General features: G+C 40.3%; 1 protein-coding gene across 2 annotated transcripts in view; it reads left to right on the top strand.

Annotated features, from left to right (window-relative positions):
* nedd4a (NEDD4 E3 ubiquitin protein ligase a) overlaps positions 1-23,667 on the top strand; it is a 50,524-nt gene that overhangs the window by 8,996 nt on the left and 17,861 nt on the right. The window contains exons 4-9 of one of the 2 annotated variants that reach the window (XM_053234888.1): positions 27-65; positions 9,407-9,460; positions 13,645-14,700; positions 22,501-22,551; positions 22,939-23,000; positions 23,221-23,323. In XM_053234888.1, the coding sequence (XP_053090863.1) occupies positions 27-65; positions 9,407-9,460; positions 13,645-14,700; positions 22,501-22,551; positions 22,939-23,000; positions 23,221-23,323 (1,365 nt within the window). The remainder of the gene's footprint in view (positions 1-26; positions 66-9,406; positions 9,461-13,644; positions 14,701-22,500; positions 22,552-22,938; positions 23,001-23,220; positions 23,324-23,667) is intronic. The other variant, XM_026927292.3, reaches the window with a different exon arrangement.

Genomic DNA, 23,667 nt, shown 5'->3' with positions numbered 1-23,667 from the left:
AATTATTCCGTCTTTCTCGCTTTTAGACGTTGGATCCAAAGTGGAACGAGGAATTCTACTTCAAAGTAAGTAATGGTCTTTGTGTATAGACGTTATATTATGAGCAGTTGTCTGATTGCATTGTAAACTTGCACATATAAGATGTATAAGAGTTAAAATGACTTGAGATTTTTTTATCCCAAGTTAGCGTGGTAACCATGGTAACTGTCCCCAGTGACTTGTTAAAAATGTTGTTCATGTATTGATGCACAGTAGAATTCCCACGCATGAACGTAATTGAACTTTTGAACGTGTTCTCTGATGTGATGTCTTACGTTAAGACCACGTTAATCATACTTAGCGTTAAGATTGTACTAGAAACGCGGCTGTTGAAAAGCTCTTGAGGGGGCGGGGCTTCATGTGCTGCTGCGGTAGGCACATATCATGGCTAGACCTCGCAAGAAGCATCCTGTGGTCTTAAGTATCACGTACGAGCATAAAAAGATATGAACGTACGACCTAACAATGAATTAAAAACAATGTAGTTCTCTTCTGCGAGCACTGAGTACTGAGACATGAACACTTCCTTCATCATCGATATAAAGTGCTCTGTATATTCTTAATTTTCTTAGCGTTGATAGAATTTGTGAATTTGTCTTTTAAATAAAAAGTAAAACAAGTTCAACTGAAGATTTAACAAAAGTTAAAGTGGCTGAAGCTGATGAGATGTAGGCGTGTTTTTAAGACTGCTTGAAATCATGACTTGTGTCATATCGGGCAGGAGTATCTTTCACTTAGACAGAGTTCCTGCTCGACAAGACATCACCACACATATGAGCGGGGGGAAAGTTTGTGTAGAATCTACAGAAAACTCTAGAAAAAACTTGTTTCATTCTGATTTGTGTAACTGTACAGAAGACAAATTGGTTAGAATCTCACCTAAATGATTAAATTGGCTTTAAATTAGCTTATTAGAGCCAGGTTTAGTGTTTCTGAAGCTAGTTTATTGATAGCGGTTGTGCGTTGCTCTGATGTCACAGGGGGTCAGTGTTATTGCTAGCGCGCTTCCCATGGCGTTTAACATGAGGAAAAAAAATCTTATTCTTGAGTGATAATCAGATTTCCATGTAAGCTTCGTAACAGAAAAAGTGCGAGAGCTGCTTTTCACAATATTTCCACCGATGTTCAGCGTCATATTAATGAGAACACTGGACTCAAAGTCCCAGAATGCAATGCGGCTATACGACAGCAGAGACTCAGCTCGGCTAGTTAGAGATCTGCGAGATGACGAACGCGATGGTGTTGAAGTTGGTGTTAGTGTGAAAGTTGTTTGAAGAGGTGGGGGAGCCGGACCGACTAAAGGAGTAAAGCGCCGCTGCATCGCTCTCTTCAGGTAGAGATGAAGCTAGGGCTAAATCCCACAGCACCATTATCCGTGAACGGCATTGTGGGTAACGTAGATGCCAATTACCAGTTAGCCAAAGTGAAAATAGAGCAACGTCAACGTCAATGAGCAAAGTTTAACCCAAAAAGTCAACTCAGAGTTTTATTCTAAAATAAATCTTAGATGATGATCTCATGTTAATTATGAAGATTAATATGCAGTGTTGTTGTTTTTTTTTTTATGCACTGTGAAAGAAAATAAAACTAGCCAGTCATATTATTTATACGGGTAACAGCTAACATTAAAAATACACACTCCACAGTATCATTTGCAAAATGTAGCATTTCAGGACAGAGTCGCTTGTGTAGTATTTGCAAATCTACCGGATCAGTTTCCACTCGCATCTCACACACACACACACACACACACACACACACACACACACACACACACACATACATACATCACTAAAGCTGACCCGGAGTCAGTTTTCTCTCATCCTCTAATCTAAGACAGAGAGTCAAACCTGACCTCAGATCAGCTCTCAGCATACGAGCAGGAAGACAAGCTCGCAGCTGTGTACTGATTATAATCTCACAGGGCTGTTCTAGTGCTTTTTTTTCTGTGCCTTCATACTCTTATCTCTTCACACAGACATGCACACACACACACACACACACACACACACACGTAAGCATGAGATAAAGTAAACAGGGCCTGGTTAAATGTTAAACCGAGCACTGTAAGGAGGTGTGTTAATGAGGCTCGATGGTGCTGCTAGAGTTATGCCAGGTTTTTCACCGGGCCATTGGTCAGGTTATAGCTCGTAATAATTCACTGTAATGATTGTAACTTTTTATTACCTCATGCTGCACCTGCATCCACACACACACACACACACACACACACACACACACGTATACACAGAGAGAGAAAGAGAGGAGTATGAAATGTCTCTCAGGTGGGATTTTTAAATTTAATGTCTGATTGGCAGAAACTAGAAATAATTAAGTAGAACTTTTCCTTGAGCCGACTTTACACTGACCCGAATTTGCTGTAAGTCATAAAAAAAATTCTTTGCTCGTGAGCTGAGACCAGCGGTCTTAAAAAATACGCTAATGGCGACGGCAAAGCGTAAAAACAAAACAGTTTTTCATGTACATTCCAGTAAAATAATCCCTCTTGGTTTTGGGTAGAGAAATCTTTAAAATGGGATAATGTAATGATTTTTTTATTTATAGCAGTCACCCATTGTTTACTTTGTTAAGCTTTAATTAAGGCATGAAAAGTTCAAACGTTCAAGCATTTAGCATCATGGAGAATCAGGAAAACAGCAATCACATGATCCAAAGCAAAACAGAAAATATTGCGCTTTTATGAAGCTGGAGAAGATTCCAGTAATGAAATCCTATCCAGAACTGAAAGTTATCAGAAGTCAGTAATGAAAACCATTCAGAAATGGAAGACACACAGACACAGAGTCCAAAGAGTGGAAGAAAACAGGGTAGAAAACAGCTCAGGAGATCTGGAAAAAGTCAGCAGGTGGAATGAAAGTCTCACATTCTCACATGTTTATCCATTTCAAATATATTATTGTTCATAATTCAATCACTGTTGAAATTTTAGCATAAACTTTTTTACCTGATAATGAATGAACATCTGGGAAACCAAACATGTGGCCAAAGTGAGTTTTTAACCTCTTAACCTGCTCTCATGTCATCGCAGAGTTTAAAACATCTACACTGGCCAGATTTGACTTTATCAACACCTAGATTGACTCATCTCTCGTTTTATTGGGGACAGAAAGAAAACCGAGGATGTGTATTTTTAGCTGATGACTAGTTCTTGCGTACGTTTAAATGTCGTAAAGTTGGGCAGGTCTGATCTGGTCTGGTAATATAATCGGAATACACGTCACTGGATATCGGGACAGTGTAATATCATGTCCAGATGATTAAATTGTTCTCTCGCAAGCCCGGTGAAAAGAATTTTGCATTAGGAAATGTAGGATTGAGCTTTCCTCCCCCGAGGGCAGAGGAAGACAGTGAACTCCTAGCTCCTAAAGTGTGCAGTGCTTTCGTGAAACCAGAGCCTGACCTGCCTAATGGCCTCGATCCAATTAGGAATTGACGCGGAGGATGTGATACAGTTAACAATGCATTGCTAATTGTGGCACTTTTCCGGTAATGTGCAAGCATTAGCAATATTCTAACTATAGCTCCTATCAGGACTCATGTGAAATGCGCTCTGTATAAAGGTTTATTGACGGATTTCAGCACCTGCTCTTGTACGTCCGTTACAAATCTGTAGTCACATTTTAAATATAGGATTTTCAGCTGTGTAAATGAAAATGAACTTCCCTAAAATTATTTCAAGTGTGCCACATTATGCCCTACATAAATACATTGCAGACCTGGCCAACTCATACACAGAAAAAAGGTACAGTGAGGGGAAAGAAGGATTCAGACACTTTTTGTTTCTGTTCTGTAATAGATAAATAAATATGAAAGTATGTATTCATGAGCATAAACATATGTTTAAAAATGAATTTGATAAATAAAAATATATATATTTACCAAAAACATATTTAGACACCGCAAATTACTGACGTTAGTAAAAGCTGCGGTTGGCAGTTACAGCTTTGTGATGTCTATGGTAAGAGGTCATAAGCTTTTTTCAGCATTGGGGTTTAATTTTGGTTCCTTTGCTCTTGGCAAATCATCCTAAATTCCCCACAGTTACAAGGATCCCTCTGATGGACTCGCAATTTCAAAATCCTCCATAAATTTTCACTCGGATTTGCGTCAGGAGATTGGCGAGGACATGCAAGGCCTTCTTGAGTTATTGTTGCTATAGGTTTGGGGTTGTTGTCTTGATGAAATGTCTGTATTCTCCCCAGATTCAGTTTCTTGGCTAATGAGATTAAATTCTCCTCTAATACGTCCCAGTACATCGCTCCATTCATGTACGTGTAATACCCAAGTACCGTTTCCAGCTCCATATCATGATGCTCCCATCACCGTGCTTCACTGTGGGTATGATGGTGGGGATTCTTGGGATCCTAGGCACAGCCCTTCTTCCTCCAAACCCTCTTGCCAAAAAGTTCTGGTTTTGTTTCATATGACCAGAGTATAGTGCTTCCTGTTTAGCAGAGGAGTTTAGTGTGAGGTGTAGGAACGGAGATGATCACGGTGCAGTTCATTGCTTATTGTTTTATGTGTAAGTGTTGTTCCTGCTGCTTTCAGGTCATCCTGCAACTCTTTTTGAGTGACTGCTGGCTTCTGTCTTGCCTTCCTGATCATTAGTCTGAGAGTGCATCGTGGAGTAATCGTACTTTTTACTTAAGTTCTTGTCACTTTTCACAGTGATTCACGAAAAAAATCTGTGATCTCGATCCTGGTTCTGGTTTTTCCAGACACTTGTTTTAATATTTTTTTATCGCATCCCTTCTCAATGTGTTCATCATCAAAACACACATAAAAATAGAATTAATGCTAAAGCCGTACTGTTATGATGGAGTACTGTGTTCCCGGTGTTGTATACCATATGCTCCCAGCAGGGGACAGCACTGTCCTCATTGTCTTTCCTGAATCTATCAGGAAGCAGTCGAGTCTGCAGCTTTATTTCACTAGCAAGAGGAAGAGGAAGAGGCTTCAGCATGTGTCTGTGCATCACCTCTGAACCAGGATGAAGATCTCAGCTCCCACAAACCCTGCGCTCTTCAAGCCTCAGCTACAGGGAAGAGCACTGTCATGTGATTTTGCCCCAGTTCTCTAACACTCGTGAAGATCATGGTAGTTAATTCATCAGTCACAACGCAATATTCACAAGTAGCCAGTCAGCATATCCCGTTTCTGAACGTGTTTCCCCAGCCCGGGTTGCCAGAGATGCATGTTTCGCATTAACGGGGTTATAATTAGAGTGTACAAGTGGAAGTTTCCAGTCCTTGTAAGGGGAAATTGAGGCCCTGCGTGCTGCTGCCGTGTTGTGAAATCATGTTGTGCAGGTGCAGAGAGTGTGTGTGTGTGTGTGTGTGTGTGTGAGAGAGTGAGGTTACGGTCTGGGGTAACGCTCCACACACTCAGAGACCCAGAGACTGGAGAAATGGATTACGCAGTAGAAAACTTTTATTCCTGACCTCCCGCTGATAGAGACCTCCTTTCCTGTGTCTCAGGGGTCAAAGGTCAGGTCATAGATGTGATGGTTGAGGCATTCAGTTGCAGGGACAACTTTGGATGTGGGGTGTCTCTTACACGACTCTTGTAAAGGTCACTTCAGGTCGTTGCCAAATGAATGAATGAATGAATCAGTTAATTAGCAGCAAATTTGAAATCATGTGCGAACATTGAAATAAACATCACACCGTAATGCAAGATGCGTTTGTACGTTTCTTTCCATGTTCTCAGCACTTTAGTGCTGCTGTTACTAACGACTTCATAGTGACTCAGCATCATTTTCTCTTAAAAATCTGAAGCAACAAATAAACAAATCCGCTCTGAGGAAAAAAAATCCCATATTTGGGTTGCTTGGAAATGTACAGTTAATATTGCAGCCAGAACTTTTAGCCAACAAACAAATCCTGATATCAAACCTTGCAAATTAACAAGACACACATGTTAATATTATATAATATTATAGTATAAAATGTTAACTCAGTAGCTAGTGACATTAACTGGGCTAAAACATAACAGCAACCATAATTTAATCTAAATATATGAGTGAAAAGCTGGTCATCTCATGAAGCTTATTAATACAGGCTGGCCTTTATATAATATCATACTTTATACCACAGCACTGCTGAATTCTTGAAGCTGATTGGTCAGAATGTTCATGTTATCTATATCTACATAATCTAAGAAAGTTTTTTTTTTAATATGTTGTTATTTAACAAAATAAACACTTGCTGATTAGGTGATGTGGAGATGTTTATTTAATGTTTATGGAAGGAGTCTCCAGTGTCAGCACATTGAAACAGTGTGTAAGTTTTCTTTTACAGGAAAGTCTTCAGAACAGAGGAGTTTACGCTCTGTGCTTTCTCAGTAACATCACAAGCTGTGAGTTGCTATGATATAAAAGAAACAGTAATAGAAAATAGTCGCATACAGCAATCCTCGGGGGTCCAAGCACCACTTCACAAATAGGTCCCACTTCTCAGTTACCGTCATGGCACCCTTTATTAATTTAAATCCATCAGTCTCAGGGTTGAAAATTATTGAAAGCATGCATTCAGTGAGTGTAATGTAATGCATTAGTGCCATACATGAGCAAAAAACAAAACAAAAAAAAAAAAACAGTAAGATGGTCCAGCACCTTACTAAGACACCTTACATTGGTTTTTCCATTAATTTGTTGTTTGTCTGTATATGAATCAATTGAAGTGTGTTACACCCAGAAATAAATATCAGACCACAGAAAGCTAACAGGGAGTGGGTTTTTTTTCCTCCCTGGTGAACAGAACGAAACAAAACGCTGACGTCTACCACTTCAGCAGCCTGCTGAGTCACTTATCCAGCGCAAAATGCTAAATAAATACTGATATCTTGAACAAACATGCTTGTCTTGGGCACCAGACTCCACCCTGGTTATGCCCAATACAGAGAGTTATGACTGAAGCAGTGCAAGTTCAAGTCAGTATTCCGTATATTTTCTACATATGCATTACATATATTTTCCAAAATCTCTATACACATAATAATTACAGGAATAATATGTTATTTGTGTTAGTTTTTGCACGTACTCTAGTTGTTTTTCCGTATAAGCATGCAGATGTTTTCAGTAATGAAACAATAATAGCCGCAAAGAGCAATCCTCGGGGGTCCAAGCACCGCTTCACACATAGGTCCCACTTTGCACTTACTGTCACGGCAGCCCTAATTAATTTATATCCTCCGGACTCAGGGTTGGGAATCGTGTACAAAAGCATGCTTGTGCATTAACAAATCGTATATCACTTGTGCTGCTCGATTAATAACCTAATTATTTTTGTAGCAGTAAAAACGTGTTGTACTCTGACCGTCCAGGAGTCACCCCTTGCTTACCACAGAGCTAAAACAGACTCGACGCTGTCTGCTGGTGGACTTTACAGAGTGTTGTTATGAGTCACTGTCCATTTACAGCGCACGCACACACACACACACACACACACGCACACACATCAGCTAAGGCTAAACACTCCCTACAGAATGAAACCATAGACCGACCCCATGACTGACACATTTATACACATTTCAAATTGTAGTGTAATCAAATCCTAGTGCTCAGTGCTAGCCTCTGTCTCTTTTTTTTTTTTTTTTTTTTTTTTTGTATACATAATTATGATGTTCATAATAATTCAAAAATTTCTCTTATTCTTCCTTATTTTGTTTGAGAGTTGATCTGATATTATAAACTGTTTTATTCTCTTCTTTCTTCCTGGATTTATCCAGTCCTGAGGCGTCATTATGATTCGATGGTTTAACATTGATGGACAATATGTTAATTATGTTAATCCTAATGATGCTCAGGCTTCATGTTCATTCTGTCGTTTGATTTATGTCCATGATTCTCAAACCCCTTCCTTAAAGGATCCCTGAAACACGATTTGTCAAAGTGTTGCATCAAATAATTAATTAGTTACGGAAAATGTTGATTCATGCAGTTTCTGAAAATATTGAAATAAAAATCAGCCTAAGTCGGGTTGCCTTTCTAGATGTGTTTCTACACTTTGCAAACGGCAGCAACTTTCTGGTGACTCAACAAAATTTCCTCTTAAAAATGTGAAACAGTGAATAAAATCAAAAGTGAGCAAAATAAAAAAAAAAAAAGCTGAAGAACTAGACAAATCATAAAGTCATTAGTTAGCCCAGGCATGTGAATGCTTTTACAGTTAATATTGCACCAGCTCATCACATATTTAATCAAATATAGATAAATGTACCTATTAACAAAAAGTCTAGTATTCTCCTCAAGGTAAATCTTGCAGTGTTTGTTAGCAGCGTTAAAAATTAGGTGTGATATTGATCTATGTCTTTGTTTCTAAAACTCCTGAGACATGATTTGTCATGCTCACTGCTACAGCACATCTGATTGGCTGAGACGGAGAACCGTTTATGTCGCTTTGTGTCTTGTCAGTGATGTTGAAGTACAACCTTGTATGTAAATGCTTAAGATGATGGTCAAAAGGATTTGGTCATAATACCTTGAGCAGTGTTTTTAAGACACACACAGCATGAGAGCATGTTTTTGTGTGAAAAACAGTAATGTTTCAATCCCTTTTGATTAAAGCAATATAAAACATTGAGGTGTTTAGAGCCGAGTACTTGAGTAGCTTTATCATCTGCCAAACTATGTACCAGAACTGATTGAAAAAAATTTAAAAAATCAGGAGTGTGTTTCATAGAAAGGCAGTACCGTGCTTGACTTTTGCAGCAACACTTGACTTTCAACCTTGTTGATTTTTCAGCTAGTTATCAGACAGTTTAGCTTAATGCCCTGGTTCAGTCAATCAGCCAAGCAGTTAAGTGTCCGATGTTTACTTCTTTCATTTTAAGCTGCAGCTACAAGGTTAATATGTCACCTGAAATATATGACATAAACGCATGCTCGAATCTTTAAGTCCTTGAACTGCACGGCACTGTTTAAACTCTCATAAAACTGTAAGTCAATTCATGACTCTATTGTTATTTTTAGAACCATTGTACAAATCCTTCTTCAGATTTTGGAAGGCGGAGCCTGTGAGGGAAGTTGAATCGTAATTGTGAGTCCTCTTGTCCAAGATGGCCGTTCTCATGAAGTGAGAGCATGTGATCTACACAGTGATCCAATCCAAAAGTTCTTTTTCAATTACAGTAAATGATTAGCAAGTCTGTGTGACATCATTAAGATTTAATTTGTGTAAATTAGATTTTTCAGATTTTCAGTGAGATGTCCCTTTAATAAAACATTGTATAATTACTGTCTATTACATTTCATCATCCTTTATGAAGAAACAACAAAAACTGTCATGTACGGCTGAACTTTATTACTCAGAGATGATTTCTGTCTCTGTCTCTGTCTCTGTCTCAGGTTCATCCAAGGAAGCATCGCCTTCTGCTCGAAGTGTTTGATGAGAATCGTTTGGTAAGTGTGTTTTCCACGCTATAACTTTGCCACATTTACTTTGGTGTGAAAGGTGAGATAACGTCGACTCCTTGTGTATGCGCGCTTGTTTGAATTACTGCGATTTAATCATCGTAAATGAATCGGAGTCGGATTATAATGTTACCTCGGGTTTCGCCGCTGATGAATGTGTCCCTTATACTGTACCGTGGTTTTTTTTTAATAAGGTGAAACGCGAGGTTAGAAGCAGTAAAACGTAAAACCACAGTCAATATTTATCAAGTAAGAGCGCCGATGCTGATCCAGGATCCGCCACCCCACACTCGTTTTTATGTGAAAGGCACAAAATGATCGCAGATCAACCTCTTTAAGCTGAAAAGCGTACAGTTCAGCTCTAAAGCCCAGGCTTATTGTTAACTTTGGGCTCGTGCCTGAATAATAAGCATCTACCTGAGCCCTAATTTGCAGTGAATGGACAAGGATGCCTTTTTTGCAAGTTGCTATTATAAACCGCAGGGACTGGAAATTAAATATACTCAGGGGCAGCGTTAAGAGGGTGAAAGTAACACCATAAAAGTTGGTGGAGTGTTACAGGCTTTTTTGTTAAATCGCTTGTGAATGGTTTCCTCTCTAAATCACAGTGGAGGTCAAACAAACTCCTGAATAATAAGACTAGTGTTCCATTTCACAAACAGCAGCGCTCCTTGATAAGTGTGTGTGTCTGTGTGTGAGAGAGAGAAAGAGAGAGAGAGAGAGAGAGGGAGAGTTCTGGCACACCTGTTGCCAGGTAGTAGAAAATTAAACATATTAAATAAGTCGGTGCATTGGTATTGGAAATATATATATAAAATAAAGGTTTCTGCTACAAAAATGGAAATGTAGACCTGCTAACCTTTACACATTTTGAGTAGGAGCACAACATTTTAACACTGGAGTATGCTGCTGTGAGGCAACACGGCAAAGCTACAAGTTATCAGTCAGTAATATGCCAAAAGTACGAGTTATCACTCAAAAACACAGCAAATGCACGAGTTATCACTCAAGATTACACAAAAACCATGAGTTATCACACAAAATACACCAAATATACGAGTTATTGCTCAAAAACACAGCAAATGTATGTTATCACTCAAATTTACGAGTTATCACTCAAAAACACAGCAAATGTACGAGTTATCACTCAAAAACACAGCAAATGTACATGTTATCACTCAAAAACAGCAAATGTACATGTTATCACTCAAAAACACAGCAAATGTACGAGTTATCACTCAAAAACACAGCAAATGCACGAGTTATCACTCAAAAACACAGCAAATGCACGAGTTATCACTCAAAAACACAGCAAATGCACGAGTTATCACTCAAAAACACAGCAAATGTACGAGTTATCACTCAAAAACACAGCAAATGCACGAGTTATCACTCAAAAACACAGCAAATGCACGAGTTATCACTCAAAAACACAGCAAATGTACGAGTTATCACTCAAAAACACAGCAAATGTACGAGTTATCACTCAAGATTACACAAAAACCATGAGTTATCACACAAAATACACCAAATATACGAGTTATTGCTCAAAAACACAGCAAATGTATGTTATCACTCAAATTTACGAGTTATCACTCAAAAACACAGCAAATGTACGAGTTATCACTCAAAAACACAGCAAATGTACATGTTATCACTCAAAAACAGCAAATGTACATGTTATCACTCAAAAACACAGCAAATGTACGAGTTATCACTCAAAAACACAGCAAATGCACGAGTTATCACTCAAAAACACAGCAAATGCACGAGTTATCACTCAAAAACAGCAAATGCACGAGTTATCACTCAAAAACACAGCAAATGTACGAGTTATCACTCAAAAACACAGCAAATGCACGAGTTATCACTCAAAAACACAGCAAATGCACGAGTTATCACTCAAAAACACAGCAAATGCACGAGTTATCACTCAAAAACACAGCAAATGCACGAGTTATCACTCAAAAACACAGCAAATGTACGAGTTATCACTCAAAAACACAGCAAATGCACGAGTTATCACTCAAAAACACAGCAAATATACGAGTTATCACTCAAAAACAGCAAATATACGAGTTATCACTCAAAAACACAGCAAATGTACGAGTTATCACTCAAAAACACAGCAAATGTACGAGTTATCACTCAAAAACACAGCAAATATACGAGTTATCGCTCAAAATACACCACCAAAAGTGGACGGTAAGTGTATGTATCAGTTAATATTCCTGTTTGGGTTTTGGGGGTAGCAGGTCTGGAAATGCAATTTGTTTGGTCACTGAGCAATGATGAATCACTTCCGATTCTCTTCAGGGTAAAATGTAGAGAATAATAAAGTACGATTGTGATTGACCTTGGTGTATATTAAAGCTGGTAGACCTGTGGTGCATCAAATTATAAAATATATATAAAATAACATTAGAAATCTTGAATCCATGAGCTGGTCAAAACATGCACAGAACAATACTTAGAGGGCTCTTTTTGCATAATAGAAGGGTTTTTATTTTTTTTTTGCCACATCAGTATTGCAATAACGATTAATGAACGATATTCTAGTTTATTTCTGTTTGTTGTAAAACAAAATTATCAGTAATTAGACTACAAATTGGGTTTGATAACTTCCTTTTAGCCGAGACGTCTGCAAAAATAGTGCAACATTATGAGAAGTCTTATAAGTGACTCACAGAAGTCATTTATAAGATCTATTAAAGTGCTCCCCCGACTATTGTTCCTCTCAATTTAATATGCGGAGGGACTGTTTACTGACTCGGAAGGTCTGGAATAACTCTTCCGCGTGCAATTGTTTCTGATTGATGGTGGTGGAATGGCATTGACAGATGAACAGGCTTAAAGGCCATCATTGGCTGCCGCTGCATAGCTCAAATGACAAGCAAGGTGGCACAAGTCCATGTGAGTAAGAGGGCTCTCCAGGCCCTCTTCAACACCTTAACCTTAATAAAAAGACGCTTGTGATAGAAGACATTCTATCGAAAGTTCAAGCAAGCTTCCAGGCAAGTTCGGGTTTCTTTTCTTCAACAGAGCAATGATTCTTTTCAGCAGTTTTTTTTTTTAGTGTTTGCTTTAATAGCTGTCAAGCTGCTGAAGTCAGGCACCGAGTTTGTAAACTTGCTATCTTTTAGTAGTGCATAGAAGCCCACTGCCGGCTTCTCAAATATTTCCACAACCCCGGCAGTTAGGAAACCTGATCCTCAGTTTGATACAGAATTAAGTCCGAAACCCATTCCGCTTTATTTGCTGTAATTTAACTCCACCGGGGGTAAAAATATGAGCAGGCAGCAGCTCTGAGGGAATCAGAGTTTGGCACAGAGGCAGGCAAGTTGCAGCTCTCTCAAACCGTCAGGCACAGAAGCCTGTTGTTTTTGCAGTGTGCTGACCAGAAGCTGGGTTTTTTTTTTTTTTTTTTTTTTTTTTTTTTTTTTAAAGTGGGTGGGGGCAAGGCCCCGGGCTCTGGATATGTTCTTGCAAAATTGCAAAGGTGCAGTTAAAGCAGGACGGAGGTCTGCCTGTGGAGTGTTTTGTAGAAAGGAGGGGGCACTTAGTGGGTGTTTGTGCCTACTCGTAGCGGTTGCCTCCGAGAAACTCAAAGCTGGAATTTGTTTCAGCTCCTTAAAGAGAACGACCACCGGGGAGTTCGCTGTCAGACGGTGGAGCGCTATAGGCTGTGCAGCACTTCTCCGTGCAGCACATTTGACCTGCACTGGCCATTAGCATTGGAGGAACCTCAAGAGGAATGCAGCTTGTCACTGGAGCTATTTTGGCTATGTGCAAGCGTTAACGATTGTAATCATAGCGTGAGACTCGGAACAGTTGCATTGCCACTTATTCTCTTCTTTTATTTATTTTTTTTAAACTGCAATTAGCAATTTTTTTCACCATGCCTGTATGGGATTAGGGGCTCAGGCTGAATGGCACGCCGTCTGCGCCTGCATTTTGCCGCGAGGAGAAGCAACACCGACCCTCTGTCTGAAAGCTGCAGCCATGAGGTGGAGGACGGGCTTGGGACACCTGCTCGGAGCCCTGCAGAGCCCCTGACTCACCCCAACTCATTTCATATGAAAGTGACTCCAGGGCAGCTGGCTCTCGGTCTGCCACCTCTGTCACCAGATTATGGCAGCCTGCAACGCCATACTACTGTATTTGTACCCAAGGTGAACAGCAGTGGCGGGAACAGGAAGAGCACGCTGCAGATTTCCTTGCATTCTTCCAGCAGGCAGAATTTGGATGTAGAAGGTTGCGGTGGCGGTGGAGAGGAAACAGACCCTGGGATTTGCGATGGCAGTGCTGGAGGCAGCTCTGATGGGGGGTCGTGTAGCAGCAGCACAGCTAGTGATGTTGGATACTGCAGCAGCAACAGCATATTCGATTCGGACGTTGCTGAGCGTAAGACGTCCCATGATAAAGGCGTATGCCGTCGGAGGACCAAGGCTCCCTTGCGCCGCTGCTCCTCGTTGGTTATTTTCCCACGTAGTCCCTGCAACACACCGCCGGCTTCACCCGTCAGTCCCGTGGCAACTCCTCTGCTTCCCCCGTCCACCCGAGGACCTTTTCAGACCTCGCACCAGCTGCAGCTGTCTGCAACGGATTCGTCTCTGGACGAGCCCAAGGTCTCAGTCGCCTCAGCGGTGAATGGCGTGAGACTTTCCAAGAGTAGCTGTCAGCCCGCTGAGGTTCGGGATGCCAGGCCCATCCTGCATTTTAGCTTTTCGACTGACTCGGCAATAAGATCTGAACAACCCGAAAGGCACTCCAGTGTCCTGGTGCACTCTGCAAACCAGCCCCCGCTTCCACCTGGGAAAGGAAACGCGGCCAGAACTGTGGTCAACATCGACTGCTCTAAAGCCTCGGAAAAGTCAGAGGAAGCCAACACTAAACTTGGGAACCGTAATCCGAAGCTGTGCCGTAGCACCTCAGCCTGCATGCTTCTCACGGAGAAGAGACACCACACATGTCCGACTATCGGCAAATCGAACGCACCTCAGGAAATCGGTTTTCACCGAGGCTTGCAGAGGAGTATTTCCCTCGAGGTGCCCTTCTTGAACACTGGGATATCATGCCATTTGTCCAACACAAAACAGCTCAGCTGCATGAATGGAGCGGCACATGTGCATATACACGTGTCTCGAGGGAATGGTGTGAAAGCGTCCGACTCGCCAAAGGATACCAGCACCAGTGATAAAAAGGAGCAGGCTCTTACCAACTCTGGGGTAAGCATTCTGATCCTCCAGGGTTCTCGGTTGAGCAAAAAAGGTAATGCATGAAGATTGTTAGTTTTTGTTTGCTGTTAATGTGGGATAGATGGTTGAAAAGAGCTGTCATGACCTAAATATTAGATTTCAAAACCTGACCCTAAACTTTAGTGTCTGGTATTGCTCATTCTTATTTTTAATATTTGTTACTTTTATGAGATGCTTTAACTTTACAAGACCAGATCATTTATACTCTTCTCTTTAATGTGTATTATATATATGCAAATAGATGTATTAGTTATTCGGGATACTCTCTTGGTATGAAACTTAATTGGCTTTTATAACAATGAAATACAGAATTTGCTCATTTCCAAGTCAAAGTCTTGTAGAGAACCTGTTATAAGAAATAGCTTGGCTAAAAATCACCACTTGTATGGATGTGTGTGTGTGTCTGATTGATTGTACAGATTTCAGTACATATAATCATGCTCTTGATTACCGTTGCTCGTGACTCGTGTTTACTCAATCTCTCTCAGCTCTGGAGCTGATATTTCTGAGAAATCATTCACACAACATGTTTGGTAAAACCCCCAGTGTTCAGAAGCACTTGTTCAAAAAAAGATTCAAGGTTGTTCTGTGTGTAGACACAAACCCTGAGTGTGTGGGTGTGTGTTTGTATACAAATATGGTAAAGGGAGGGCAGGGGGTTCCTCCATTTTTATTATTCTATTAGCACTATGAGAAATCCTATTAACTGTTTACCTTGGGGCTAATTATAGCAGATAGCTGATAGGGCCTCCTGCAGGAGTATAAATATGGAGCTGCCTGTCTCCAGATTGTCTGGCCTCGGCACTGAAATGCCCAGCGCCAGCGACTCAGATTTAACGACATGATCTGAGAGGAGTGCACATGGCTCGAAGTCAGCTGCTGGGGTTCGGGGGGGTAGGGTAGGGTGGGGTGGGGTGGTGTGGTGTGTGTCTGACAGGGTATTTCTAGTCTCTAATGCGTCCTGCGTCCCTATTTCTAGTCTCTAATACATCTCTGTTATTAATAATAGCAGGCTTTTCCTGTCCACGACTCCCTGTATAAGGTCTATATAACATTTAAACAGTTAAACGCACTTTAAATATATACTGTGTGTATTTGTACGCCCCCTTAATTTTTATACATTCTGCAATCTAGAAATATTTGCAAGATATGATTGTCTTGTGTAGTTCAGTGGTTCTCAACTGGTGGCTCAGAGATGGTTGGTGATCTCCAACAAAAACTCAATCTTTTATTTTATTTATTTATTTATTTATTTATTTTAGGGATGAAGAACCTTGGACAATGACTGACTCTTAGAGTCAAAATTAGATTTGTCTAATAAAGAGTTCATGCGGTTTCTCATAGTAGCTCGGTAATTTTCCTTAGCATTGGCTTAAGGATACTGAATACTTTTTTAATTAGAAGAAAGAAGCAATGGCTACAATTCTGTGATGATTCATTAGCAAACAAAATTAAAACGCTCTAAGCGTAACCACTTAAAACTTCCCACTTTAATCTTTCTTTTTTATTATGTAAGGAAAAAAGAACACTCAGTGTTGTGCTGTTATAGGAAAATAATCAACGACTGGGTGGGGATGATGAAGCGGAGTTACTGTTATGACCCTGAATTTGATTATTTCCTCTAACAGCACGTCTCGAAGTGTTTTCTTTCTTTTATACCACAGCAATTTGTGACGCGTTAAATGACACATCGCACTTTTTCTCCATTTACAGTTACGATTAACGTGGAACATCGTCGAGAAAAGTTAGTTCCTCTTCTCACTTACTTTACATTCTGTTTATGTGGAGCGTCCACTGTACATGTCCCTGTGAATGAGCGGTTACTATAGAAACGATAACGTATTAGAACGAGTGCATTAATATTAATATAAACCTGTGATTTGTAGCTGTGCTACTGTCAGAGCTGCTGTTATAGAAAACTAATCAACACCTTCTGACCAATCAGGTTTGAGAATTCAACAGCTCTGTGGTATAGTAATATTTTAATGCTTAGACATGGGCTGCTGTGAAGGATAGGAATATTACCATAGTGTTTTAGATGTCACAGATTTAATCTTAAGTCACTGTATTTGAGTTGTTGTTTTACTTTTATTTGCTTGAATGCGCAGACTGTTAATCCTCTGCTGATCCTGCGAAAGAAATTAGAAAGGTTAAGCAACTTAAATTGGTTTCAGGTCAGGGTTTAAAGGGCACATGGGGTTCCTCAGACAAGCCCAGTTGTAGATCGAGACTTAAGATTGTATGCCAAGAATGATGTTCCCATAAACAGTAGATTTAAGAGAAGGCTTATGCAGATGGCACATTTCAGCGCATTAGTGGCTCTAATTATTACTGATCCGGTCGTTAAGGCAGGGACTCCTCGTCCGTACAGAGCGGCCTCAGCTCTGCACTCCAGGAAAACTTAGACATGTTATCTGGACTCTCAGTACCACACATTTTGTTTTCAAGGTCACTCCAGAAGTGGTCTGTGCATGGCTGTACGCTTTCTGAAAGGCCAAGAGCAGTCACTGTGATGTAAATAGGTAGCAGATGTGTGTGTGTAAATTTTAACCTCCTCCAAGTTTGTTTTTCCGCTGTCGTCGCTGCGTTGCGAACGATTTTACTTGTCACTCAAGCTGGAAGCAATTCTCTGATGTCTGCCACTGATGGTGCCTGTGAATGAGAAAGCTTTGAATCATGGGATACCTCCTAGCAGTTGTAATGGCCCTCAACGAACAGAGCGCTGTAGACGTGTGTGTGTGTGTGTGTGCATCAAAACACCAGCTGCACAGCTGACACAGTTTAAACGAGTGTGGTATGAAAAGGGCAAACCACAGGATTGGTTTTTAAAAATGCCAAATTAAATCCAGTAGACGTAACTTAAAGCCTTTCGCACTAGCTTGACATTACGAATCATTTTACTTTTGTTAGTTTTGGATACGCTTTGATCTAAAGTGCATAAAGTAAAGCACAATGCAAATGAAAATGCAGCAAAACTGATCTGAACCTGTAAATATTTTACACTGAATATAGTTTAAATATTCATTTAAATATATGTTTATAGTTTAAATATTCAACGTAAACTCAGGGCGTGGCTTATTTGATTGACAAGCTGTCAAAAAGGATTGTGATCATTGCACGTGTCTCTCTGACACAAACACATTATCATGTGTGCAAACAACCAGAGAAAGAAATAAAGCGTACTAAACTACCTAGACTGCAGTGCTCTCAGTGCGCTTGGGAAAGTGATTCGACTCTGAATCGACTCACCTGCAGGAAGTGAATCAATTATGCTGTGTGTTTTGGGCTGCAGCATTGTTTTAAAGGTGTAAGATGCTAAACTGAACCAAAGCACAGAGCTGTAGAGCTGCAGAAATGCCATGTGTTCTAGAGATTCGAATCGGCAAAACGAACGAAAAGAAGATAAACATTAGATGTGACACGTATCATGTATGAAGTGAGTCATTTATATAATTATTTATATTATTTATTGAGCACAAGCTCAGTGTTCTCTGTGTTCAGCTCAGATTTGATTTTTTTCTATTTTTTCTGAAGATTTTTGATGTTTTCGTTTTTTTGGTAACTTTTTTACTTTTGTTTAAATTTGTTTAACTTTTTTTTTTTTTTTTTAAATAACATTTAGTAACTCTGGTTCGGATTCAGCAAACAAACTAACTTTCAATGGCTCTTTGCTCTTTACTGCTGAAAATGAACTGCTAGTTTAGTGCTGTTTTGTGTTTTAATAAACTTTTTTATTTATTTATTTTTTTTACTGCAGCGGTGTTGAGTTGTTTGTTTGTGCTAGAAATGCTATTTTACCGATAACAGAATGGAGCAGGTCAGGAATATTATTTACTCTGGTGGCCTGGAACCAATGTTCTTACCGTATCCCATGATTCACAGCTTTCTCTATCAGATTAGAGGAGTCTTTCCAGCTTGACCGATTAGCCCAATGAACCACAACACAGCTCCACCTAGAGAATACCCAGCTCCAGTGCTGGAGGGTGAAAGCGCTGCACGGTTTCGACTTTTCCCTGACCTGATTCGTCTGATTCGGCTCTGAGGATAATGTTCATGCTGTCCCGCTGTAGCCCAAGAGCTGGTGAATAGAAATCAAGTTCCTTAATGATCAAAGTCAGTTCTCTTTAAGCGCACACCACAGAGCTTGTGCTTCAAAGATTTGGCATTACTTGACTTTTTCCCCTGGTGTTCACTAACGTAAGCCAGGCTGAACCGCTCCGGATAATTATGCTGAACATTTTTCCACTGCTGTTATTGCTCACCATGTCTGAGAGGTGACTGATAAAGCACTTGTGTCGAGTGGGAAAGCTGTGTTTTCTGTAAAATAGCTGACAGTAACACATATAAAAGGCTTGGAAGGCTTTTTGGTAATATATTTATTGTTTTTTTTTTTTGGTTGGATGGATGGATGGGCGGATGGATGGATGATGGTTAGGCACATAGGTGAATGGACGGATAGATAGGCAGGTAGATTTTGGGACAGATTGATGGATGGACAACTAGAAGGATAGCTGTATGGATGAATAGCTTGTTGGATGGCTGGATGGATGGATAGATGGATGGGTAGCTGATCAGATTAATGATGGATGGACAGATGAATGGATGGGTGCATAGATGAGTATATGGATGGGCAGATGTATGGATGGAGGCATGGCAAATAGATGAATGGTCGAGTCGGTGGATGGTTGGATGGATGGATGGATGAATAGGTTTTCTGATCACTCATTGGATGCCACAAGAGCCAATATCGAATAAATTGAATGGATGGGCAGGTGACTGGGTCGTTGGCTGGATGGATGGACTGATGGATGGGCAGCTGAGTGGCTGGATGGATGGACGGATGGACTGATGGATGGACTGATGGATGGCTGGATGGATGACCAGATGGATGGGCAGCTGAGTGGATGGATACATGAATGGACAGATGGATGGATGATTGGATGGATAGATGGGGATGGCTGAGTAATTTGGATGGCACAAGCATGTAAATTAAACCTAGTGTTCATGAATAATTAAGACATATACATATTTGCATGTGATTTAAATGTCAGAACATTTTTCAGAGCTTCGAATTGTTAAATGTTCTGAATTCTGTAAAAAAAAAAAAAAACAACAGAATTAGTGAACCATTGCCTTCGTTTAGGATCCTGAACATTAATGAGCTTTAAATGAGGGTTTAGCAGTGCTGCGTTTATAAGCTCTCTGCTTGTTCTCATTTGTGCTATTCTCGGCTCCGAGCTGAAAAATGTGACTCAAATCTGCTAGAGAGAGCTGAACAGACTGCATTCCTGATGCTTTGTGGTTTGAGACCCTAATTTCGAGCAAATGTGTGCCTGCTGTGGAAAAAAAGGACACGTTGAGAGCAAAAAGCAAGAAAACCACATCTTCAGTTAAGCCTGTGTCTCCTGCTGGAGAAATACGTTCATTAGTCTGCTTGTGTTTGTGTGTTTTGACGGTGAAGTACAGAGAGAGCACAGTGCGACGTTTTAACACGTGTTTGCACTGATGTAACACTCGTTTGTGCTGTGAGAGACATTAACAGTACCGACATGTTGAGAAGTTTAGTAGTTGCAGGTAGTTTTTGTCGTGTGTTATGAGGGGAGAAAAACTCGAAACTGGATATTATTTGTTCCAAAAAAACAAGCAGCTCAGGTTTCTGTGTGTGTTCAGCTCTGAAACATTTTTGCTTTGCAGTTTTTTCCAGTAAAATTATTTAATGCGTGTCTCATGTGGAATTTCCACCAGCACAAATATAAACACAGCAAATGTGTGTGACTGTGTTTAAGCAGCCCGTACTTTTCCTGAGCGCTCGTTTACTCGTGTCTCTCCATCTGAGGTGAAATGTGATGCATATCGTGATACATGATGAAAAATCTGATATGAGAAATAAATTTAAAGCAGAAAGTGAGTAGAGAGGCTGTTACATTGTGGTACACAGTGATCCAGAATAGAAAAGCCAGTTTACGTTTTAGCTTTCAGGAGGCCATGAAGACTGACAGGCACAGAGGCCACGCCTCCTTCACTGAGACTGACACACAGAGAAGCTCCGCCTCCTTCCCTGAGACTGACAGACAGAGAAGCTCCGCCTCCTTCCCTGAGACTGACACACAGAGGCCACACCTCCTTTAATGAGACTGACAGAGAAGCCACGCCTCCTTTACTGAGACTGACACACAGAGAAGCTCCGCCTCCTTCCCTGAGACTGACAGACAGAGAAGCCACGCCTCCTTCACTGAGTCTGACAGACAGAGGCCACACCTCCTTTACTGAGACTGACACACAGAGGCCATGCCTCCTTCAATGAGATGGACAGACACCTTTACTTAATCTATAAAAACGCCTATCCTGTCTGTCATCCTATCTTCCTTTTATTCTTTCTTTCCTTTATTCTTTCCTTTTTTATTTCTATTATTCTTTTTTTTTCTTTCATTTTTTCTTTTATTTTTTCTGTTTTCTTTTGTTTTCTTTATATTCTTCTGTCCTTTTCTTTCCTTTGTTTCTTTTCTTTTTTTTTGTTTAATTTCTTCCTTAATTTTATTTCTTCTTCTATTTTTATTATTTGTGTTTTCTTTTCTTTTCTTTCCTGATTTTTTTTCTTTTGTTTGTTATTTCTTGTATTTATTTTTATTTTTAAATTTAATTTAAATTTAACTTCTCCTTCATGTAATGGCTGGCTGATGAAGAACTCCAGCCGAGCAGAAACGAGTGTGTGCTGGCGTACCGGTGCACAGGAGAATTCTCACACACACTTCACAGTTTGCGTGTGTGTGAGAACATTGTCAAGCTTCAAGGTTAATTTCAGGTTTTGTAAATCTCAGTCTGTGCCTTACTTTTGACATGAGGACAAATCTGTGGAATTTCAGACGAGACCTGAAACAGACACCAGAACCGGATCTTTTCAGGTCATTCCAGGAACAGACGAGTGATGGAGTGTTTCAGCACGGATGTGTCACGGAAAGAGACTGAAAACCTGAACATTTCCTTTCATTCGTCTTCTTAATAACTGTAAAATCTTCTCTCCCCCCATCTCTCTCGCCTGTCTCTCTCTTTCCTCTCATCTTTTTCTCCTCTCATCTCTCTCACCTGTCTCTCTCTCTCTCCTGTCATCTTTTTCTCCTCTCATCTCTCTCTCTCATCTCTCTCTCCTGTCTCTCTCTCACCCTCATCATTTTCTCTTCTCATCTCTCTCTCTCCTGTCTCTCTCTCTCTCCTGTCATCTTTTTCTCCTCTCATCTCTCTCTCTCATCTCTCTCTCCTGTCTCTCTCTCGCCCTCATCATTTTCTCTTCTCATCTCTCTCTCTCCTGTCTCTCTCTCTCTCTCCTGTCATCTTTTTCTCCTCTCATCTCTCTCTCTCATCTCTCTCTCCTGTCTCTCTCTCGCCCTCATCATTTTCTCTTCTCATCTCTCTCTCTCCTGTCTCTCTCTCTCTCTCCTGTCATCTTTTTCTCCTCTCCTCTCATCTCTCTCTCTCATCTCTCTCTCCTGTCTCTCTCTCGCCCTCATCATTTTCTCTTCTCATCTCTCTCTCCTGTCTCTCTCTCTCTCTCCTGTCATCTTTTTCTCCTCTCATCTCTCTCTCTCTTATCTCTCTCTTCTGTCTCTCATTCCCGCATCTTTTTCTTTTCTCTCACTCTCTCCTGTTAATCTCTTCTCCTCTCATCTTTTTCTCCACTCAACTCTCTCTCTCTTGTCTCTGTCTCCTGTCTCACTCTCTTTCCCCCATCTTTTTCTTCTCTCTCTCTCTCTCTCTCTCTCTCTCTCTCCTCAGACGCGTGATGATTTTCTGGGTCAGGTGGACGTTCCTCTGCATCAGATCCCAGTGAGTGACTGAAACTCCATTTTTTGTTGTTGTTGCTGTTGTTTTTTGCTCAGTGAACTGTTTATGAATCAGAATTTTCTATAGTCATGTATCACTCTCAGGTCTGTCGTGACTGCACGTGACTGCACGTGACTGCACGTGTGTTATTAAGTGTGTAAAAAGCACTGCAGTTAGATGATGTGTGGTTTTAGTCTCAGCTTGTATTTATAGCTGCTAAAGCCCTTATTTAGACCAGCTTCATAGACAGAGCTGGTGTTGTTGCTGTAAATGGGAAAATCCATCACGCGTGTGGTCGTCATGACCAACACACTCATAAATATTTACACCAGCACAGTCATCATTTTTAGATTTCTCTGTATTTAACTCGATTATTTCTTCTTCTTCCAGACAGAAGCAATGGGCAGCGAGAGACCGTACACATTTAAAGACTTTCTGCTCCATCCAAGAAGGTTATTATTATAGTTTTCTTTATTTATTACAATTAATTATACATTTTGTGATATTTTTATTGTGCAGAAAAAGCCAGCTCTAGTCATTAGGCTGTTCATTTCATATTAACTTATCAATTATGTGGTTCATTTTTCACTTCATGTGAACCAGAAGATATGAAAATTGTCTGTATTTCTTTTATAATCTTTTTTTTTTTTAAATATCATTTGTTCCATGCAGCCACAAGTCAAGGGTCAAAGGTCACCTGAGGCTAAAGATGACCTACCTGCCCAAGAACAACGGTTCTGAGGAGGAGCAGACGGAGCAGGTCGAGGAAGTGGACGTAAGCTGCTGTTTTGGATTAGATGAGCGCGTTTATAAACTGCATGTTTATACAACGTCACGTTCTGATGAACGCTGCATTTCCTTTATTTATACACCTGATCTCACTGAGATTACAATAAAACACACAGACGCATCGCAAGAGCGCGTTACAACACGCACGCTACCGAGACACGCACGTAAAACATCCATTCACTTAATTACAGAATGAAACATCGTGATTTTTATCTGTTTACAGTTCCATTTAAAGCGTGTGAAACAGGTCAGTTCCTGTTCTCACTTACGTTATAGCAGCTACAAACATTCGTTCCCTCACCAGCCTCTTTTTTTCTTTCTCTTGAGGTT

Source organism: Pangasianodon hypophthalmus, chromosome 6, assembly GCF_027358585.1.
Source record: "Pangasianodon hypophthalmus isolate fPanHyp1 chromosome 6, fPanHyp1.pri, whole genome shotgun sequence".
NCBI lineage: Eukaryota > Metazoa > Chordata > Actinopteri > Siluriformes > Pangasiidae > Pangasianodon > Pangasianodon hypophthalmus.
Note: the sequence above shows the minus strand (reverse complement) of the source record. Positions and strands in the feature narration are given on the sequence as shown.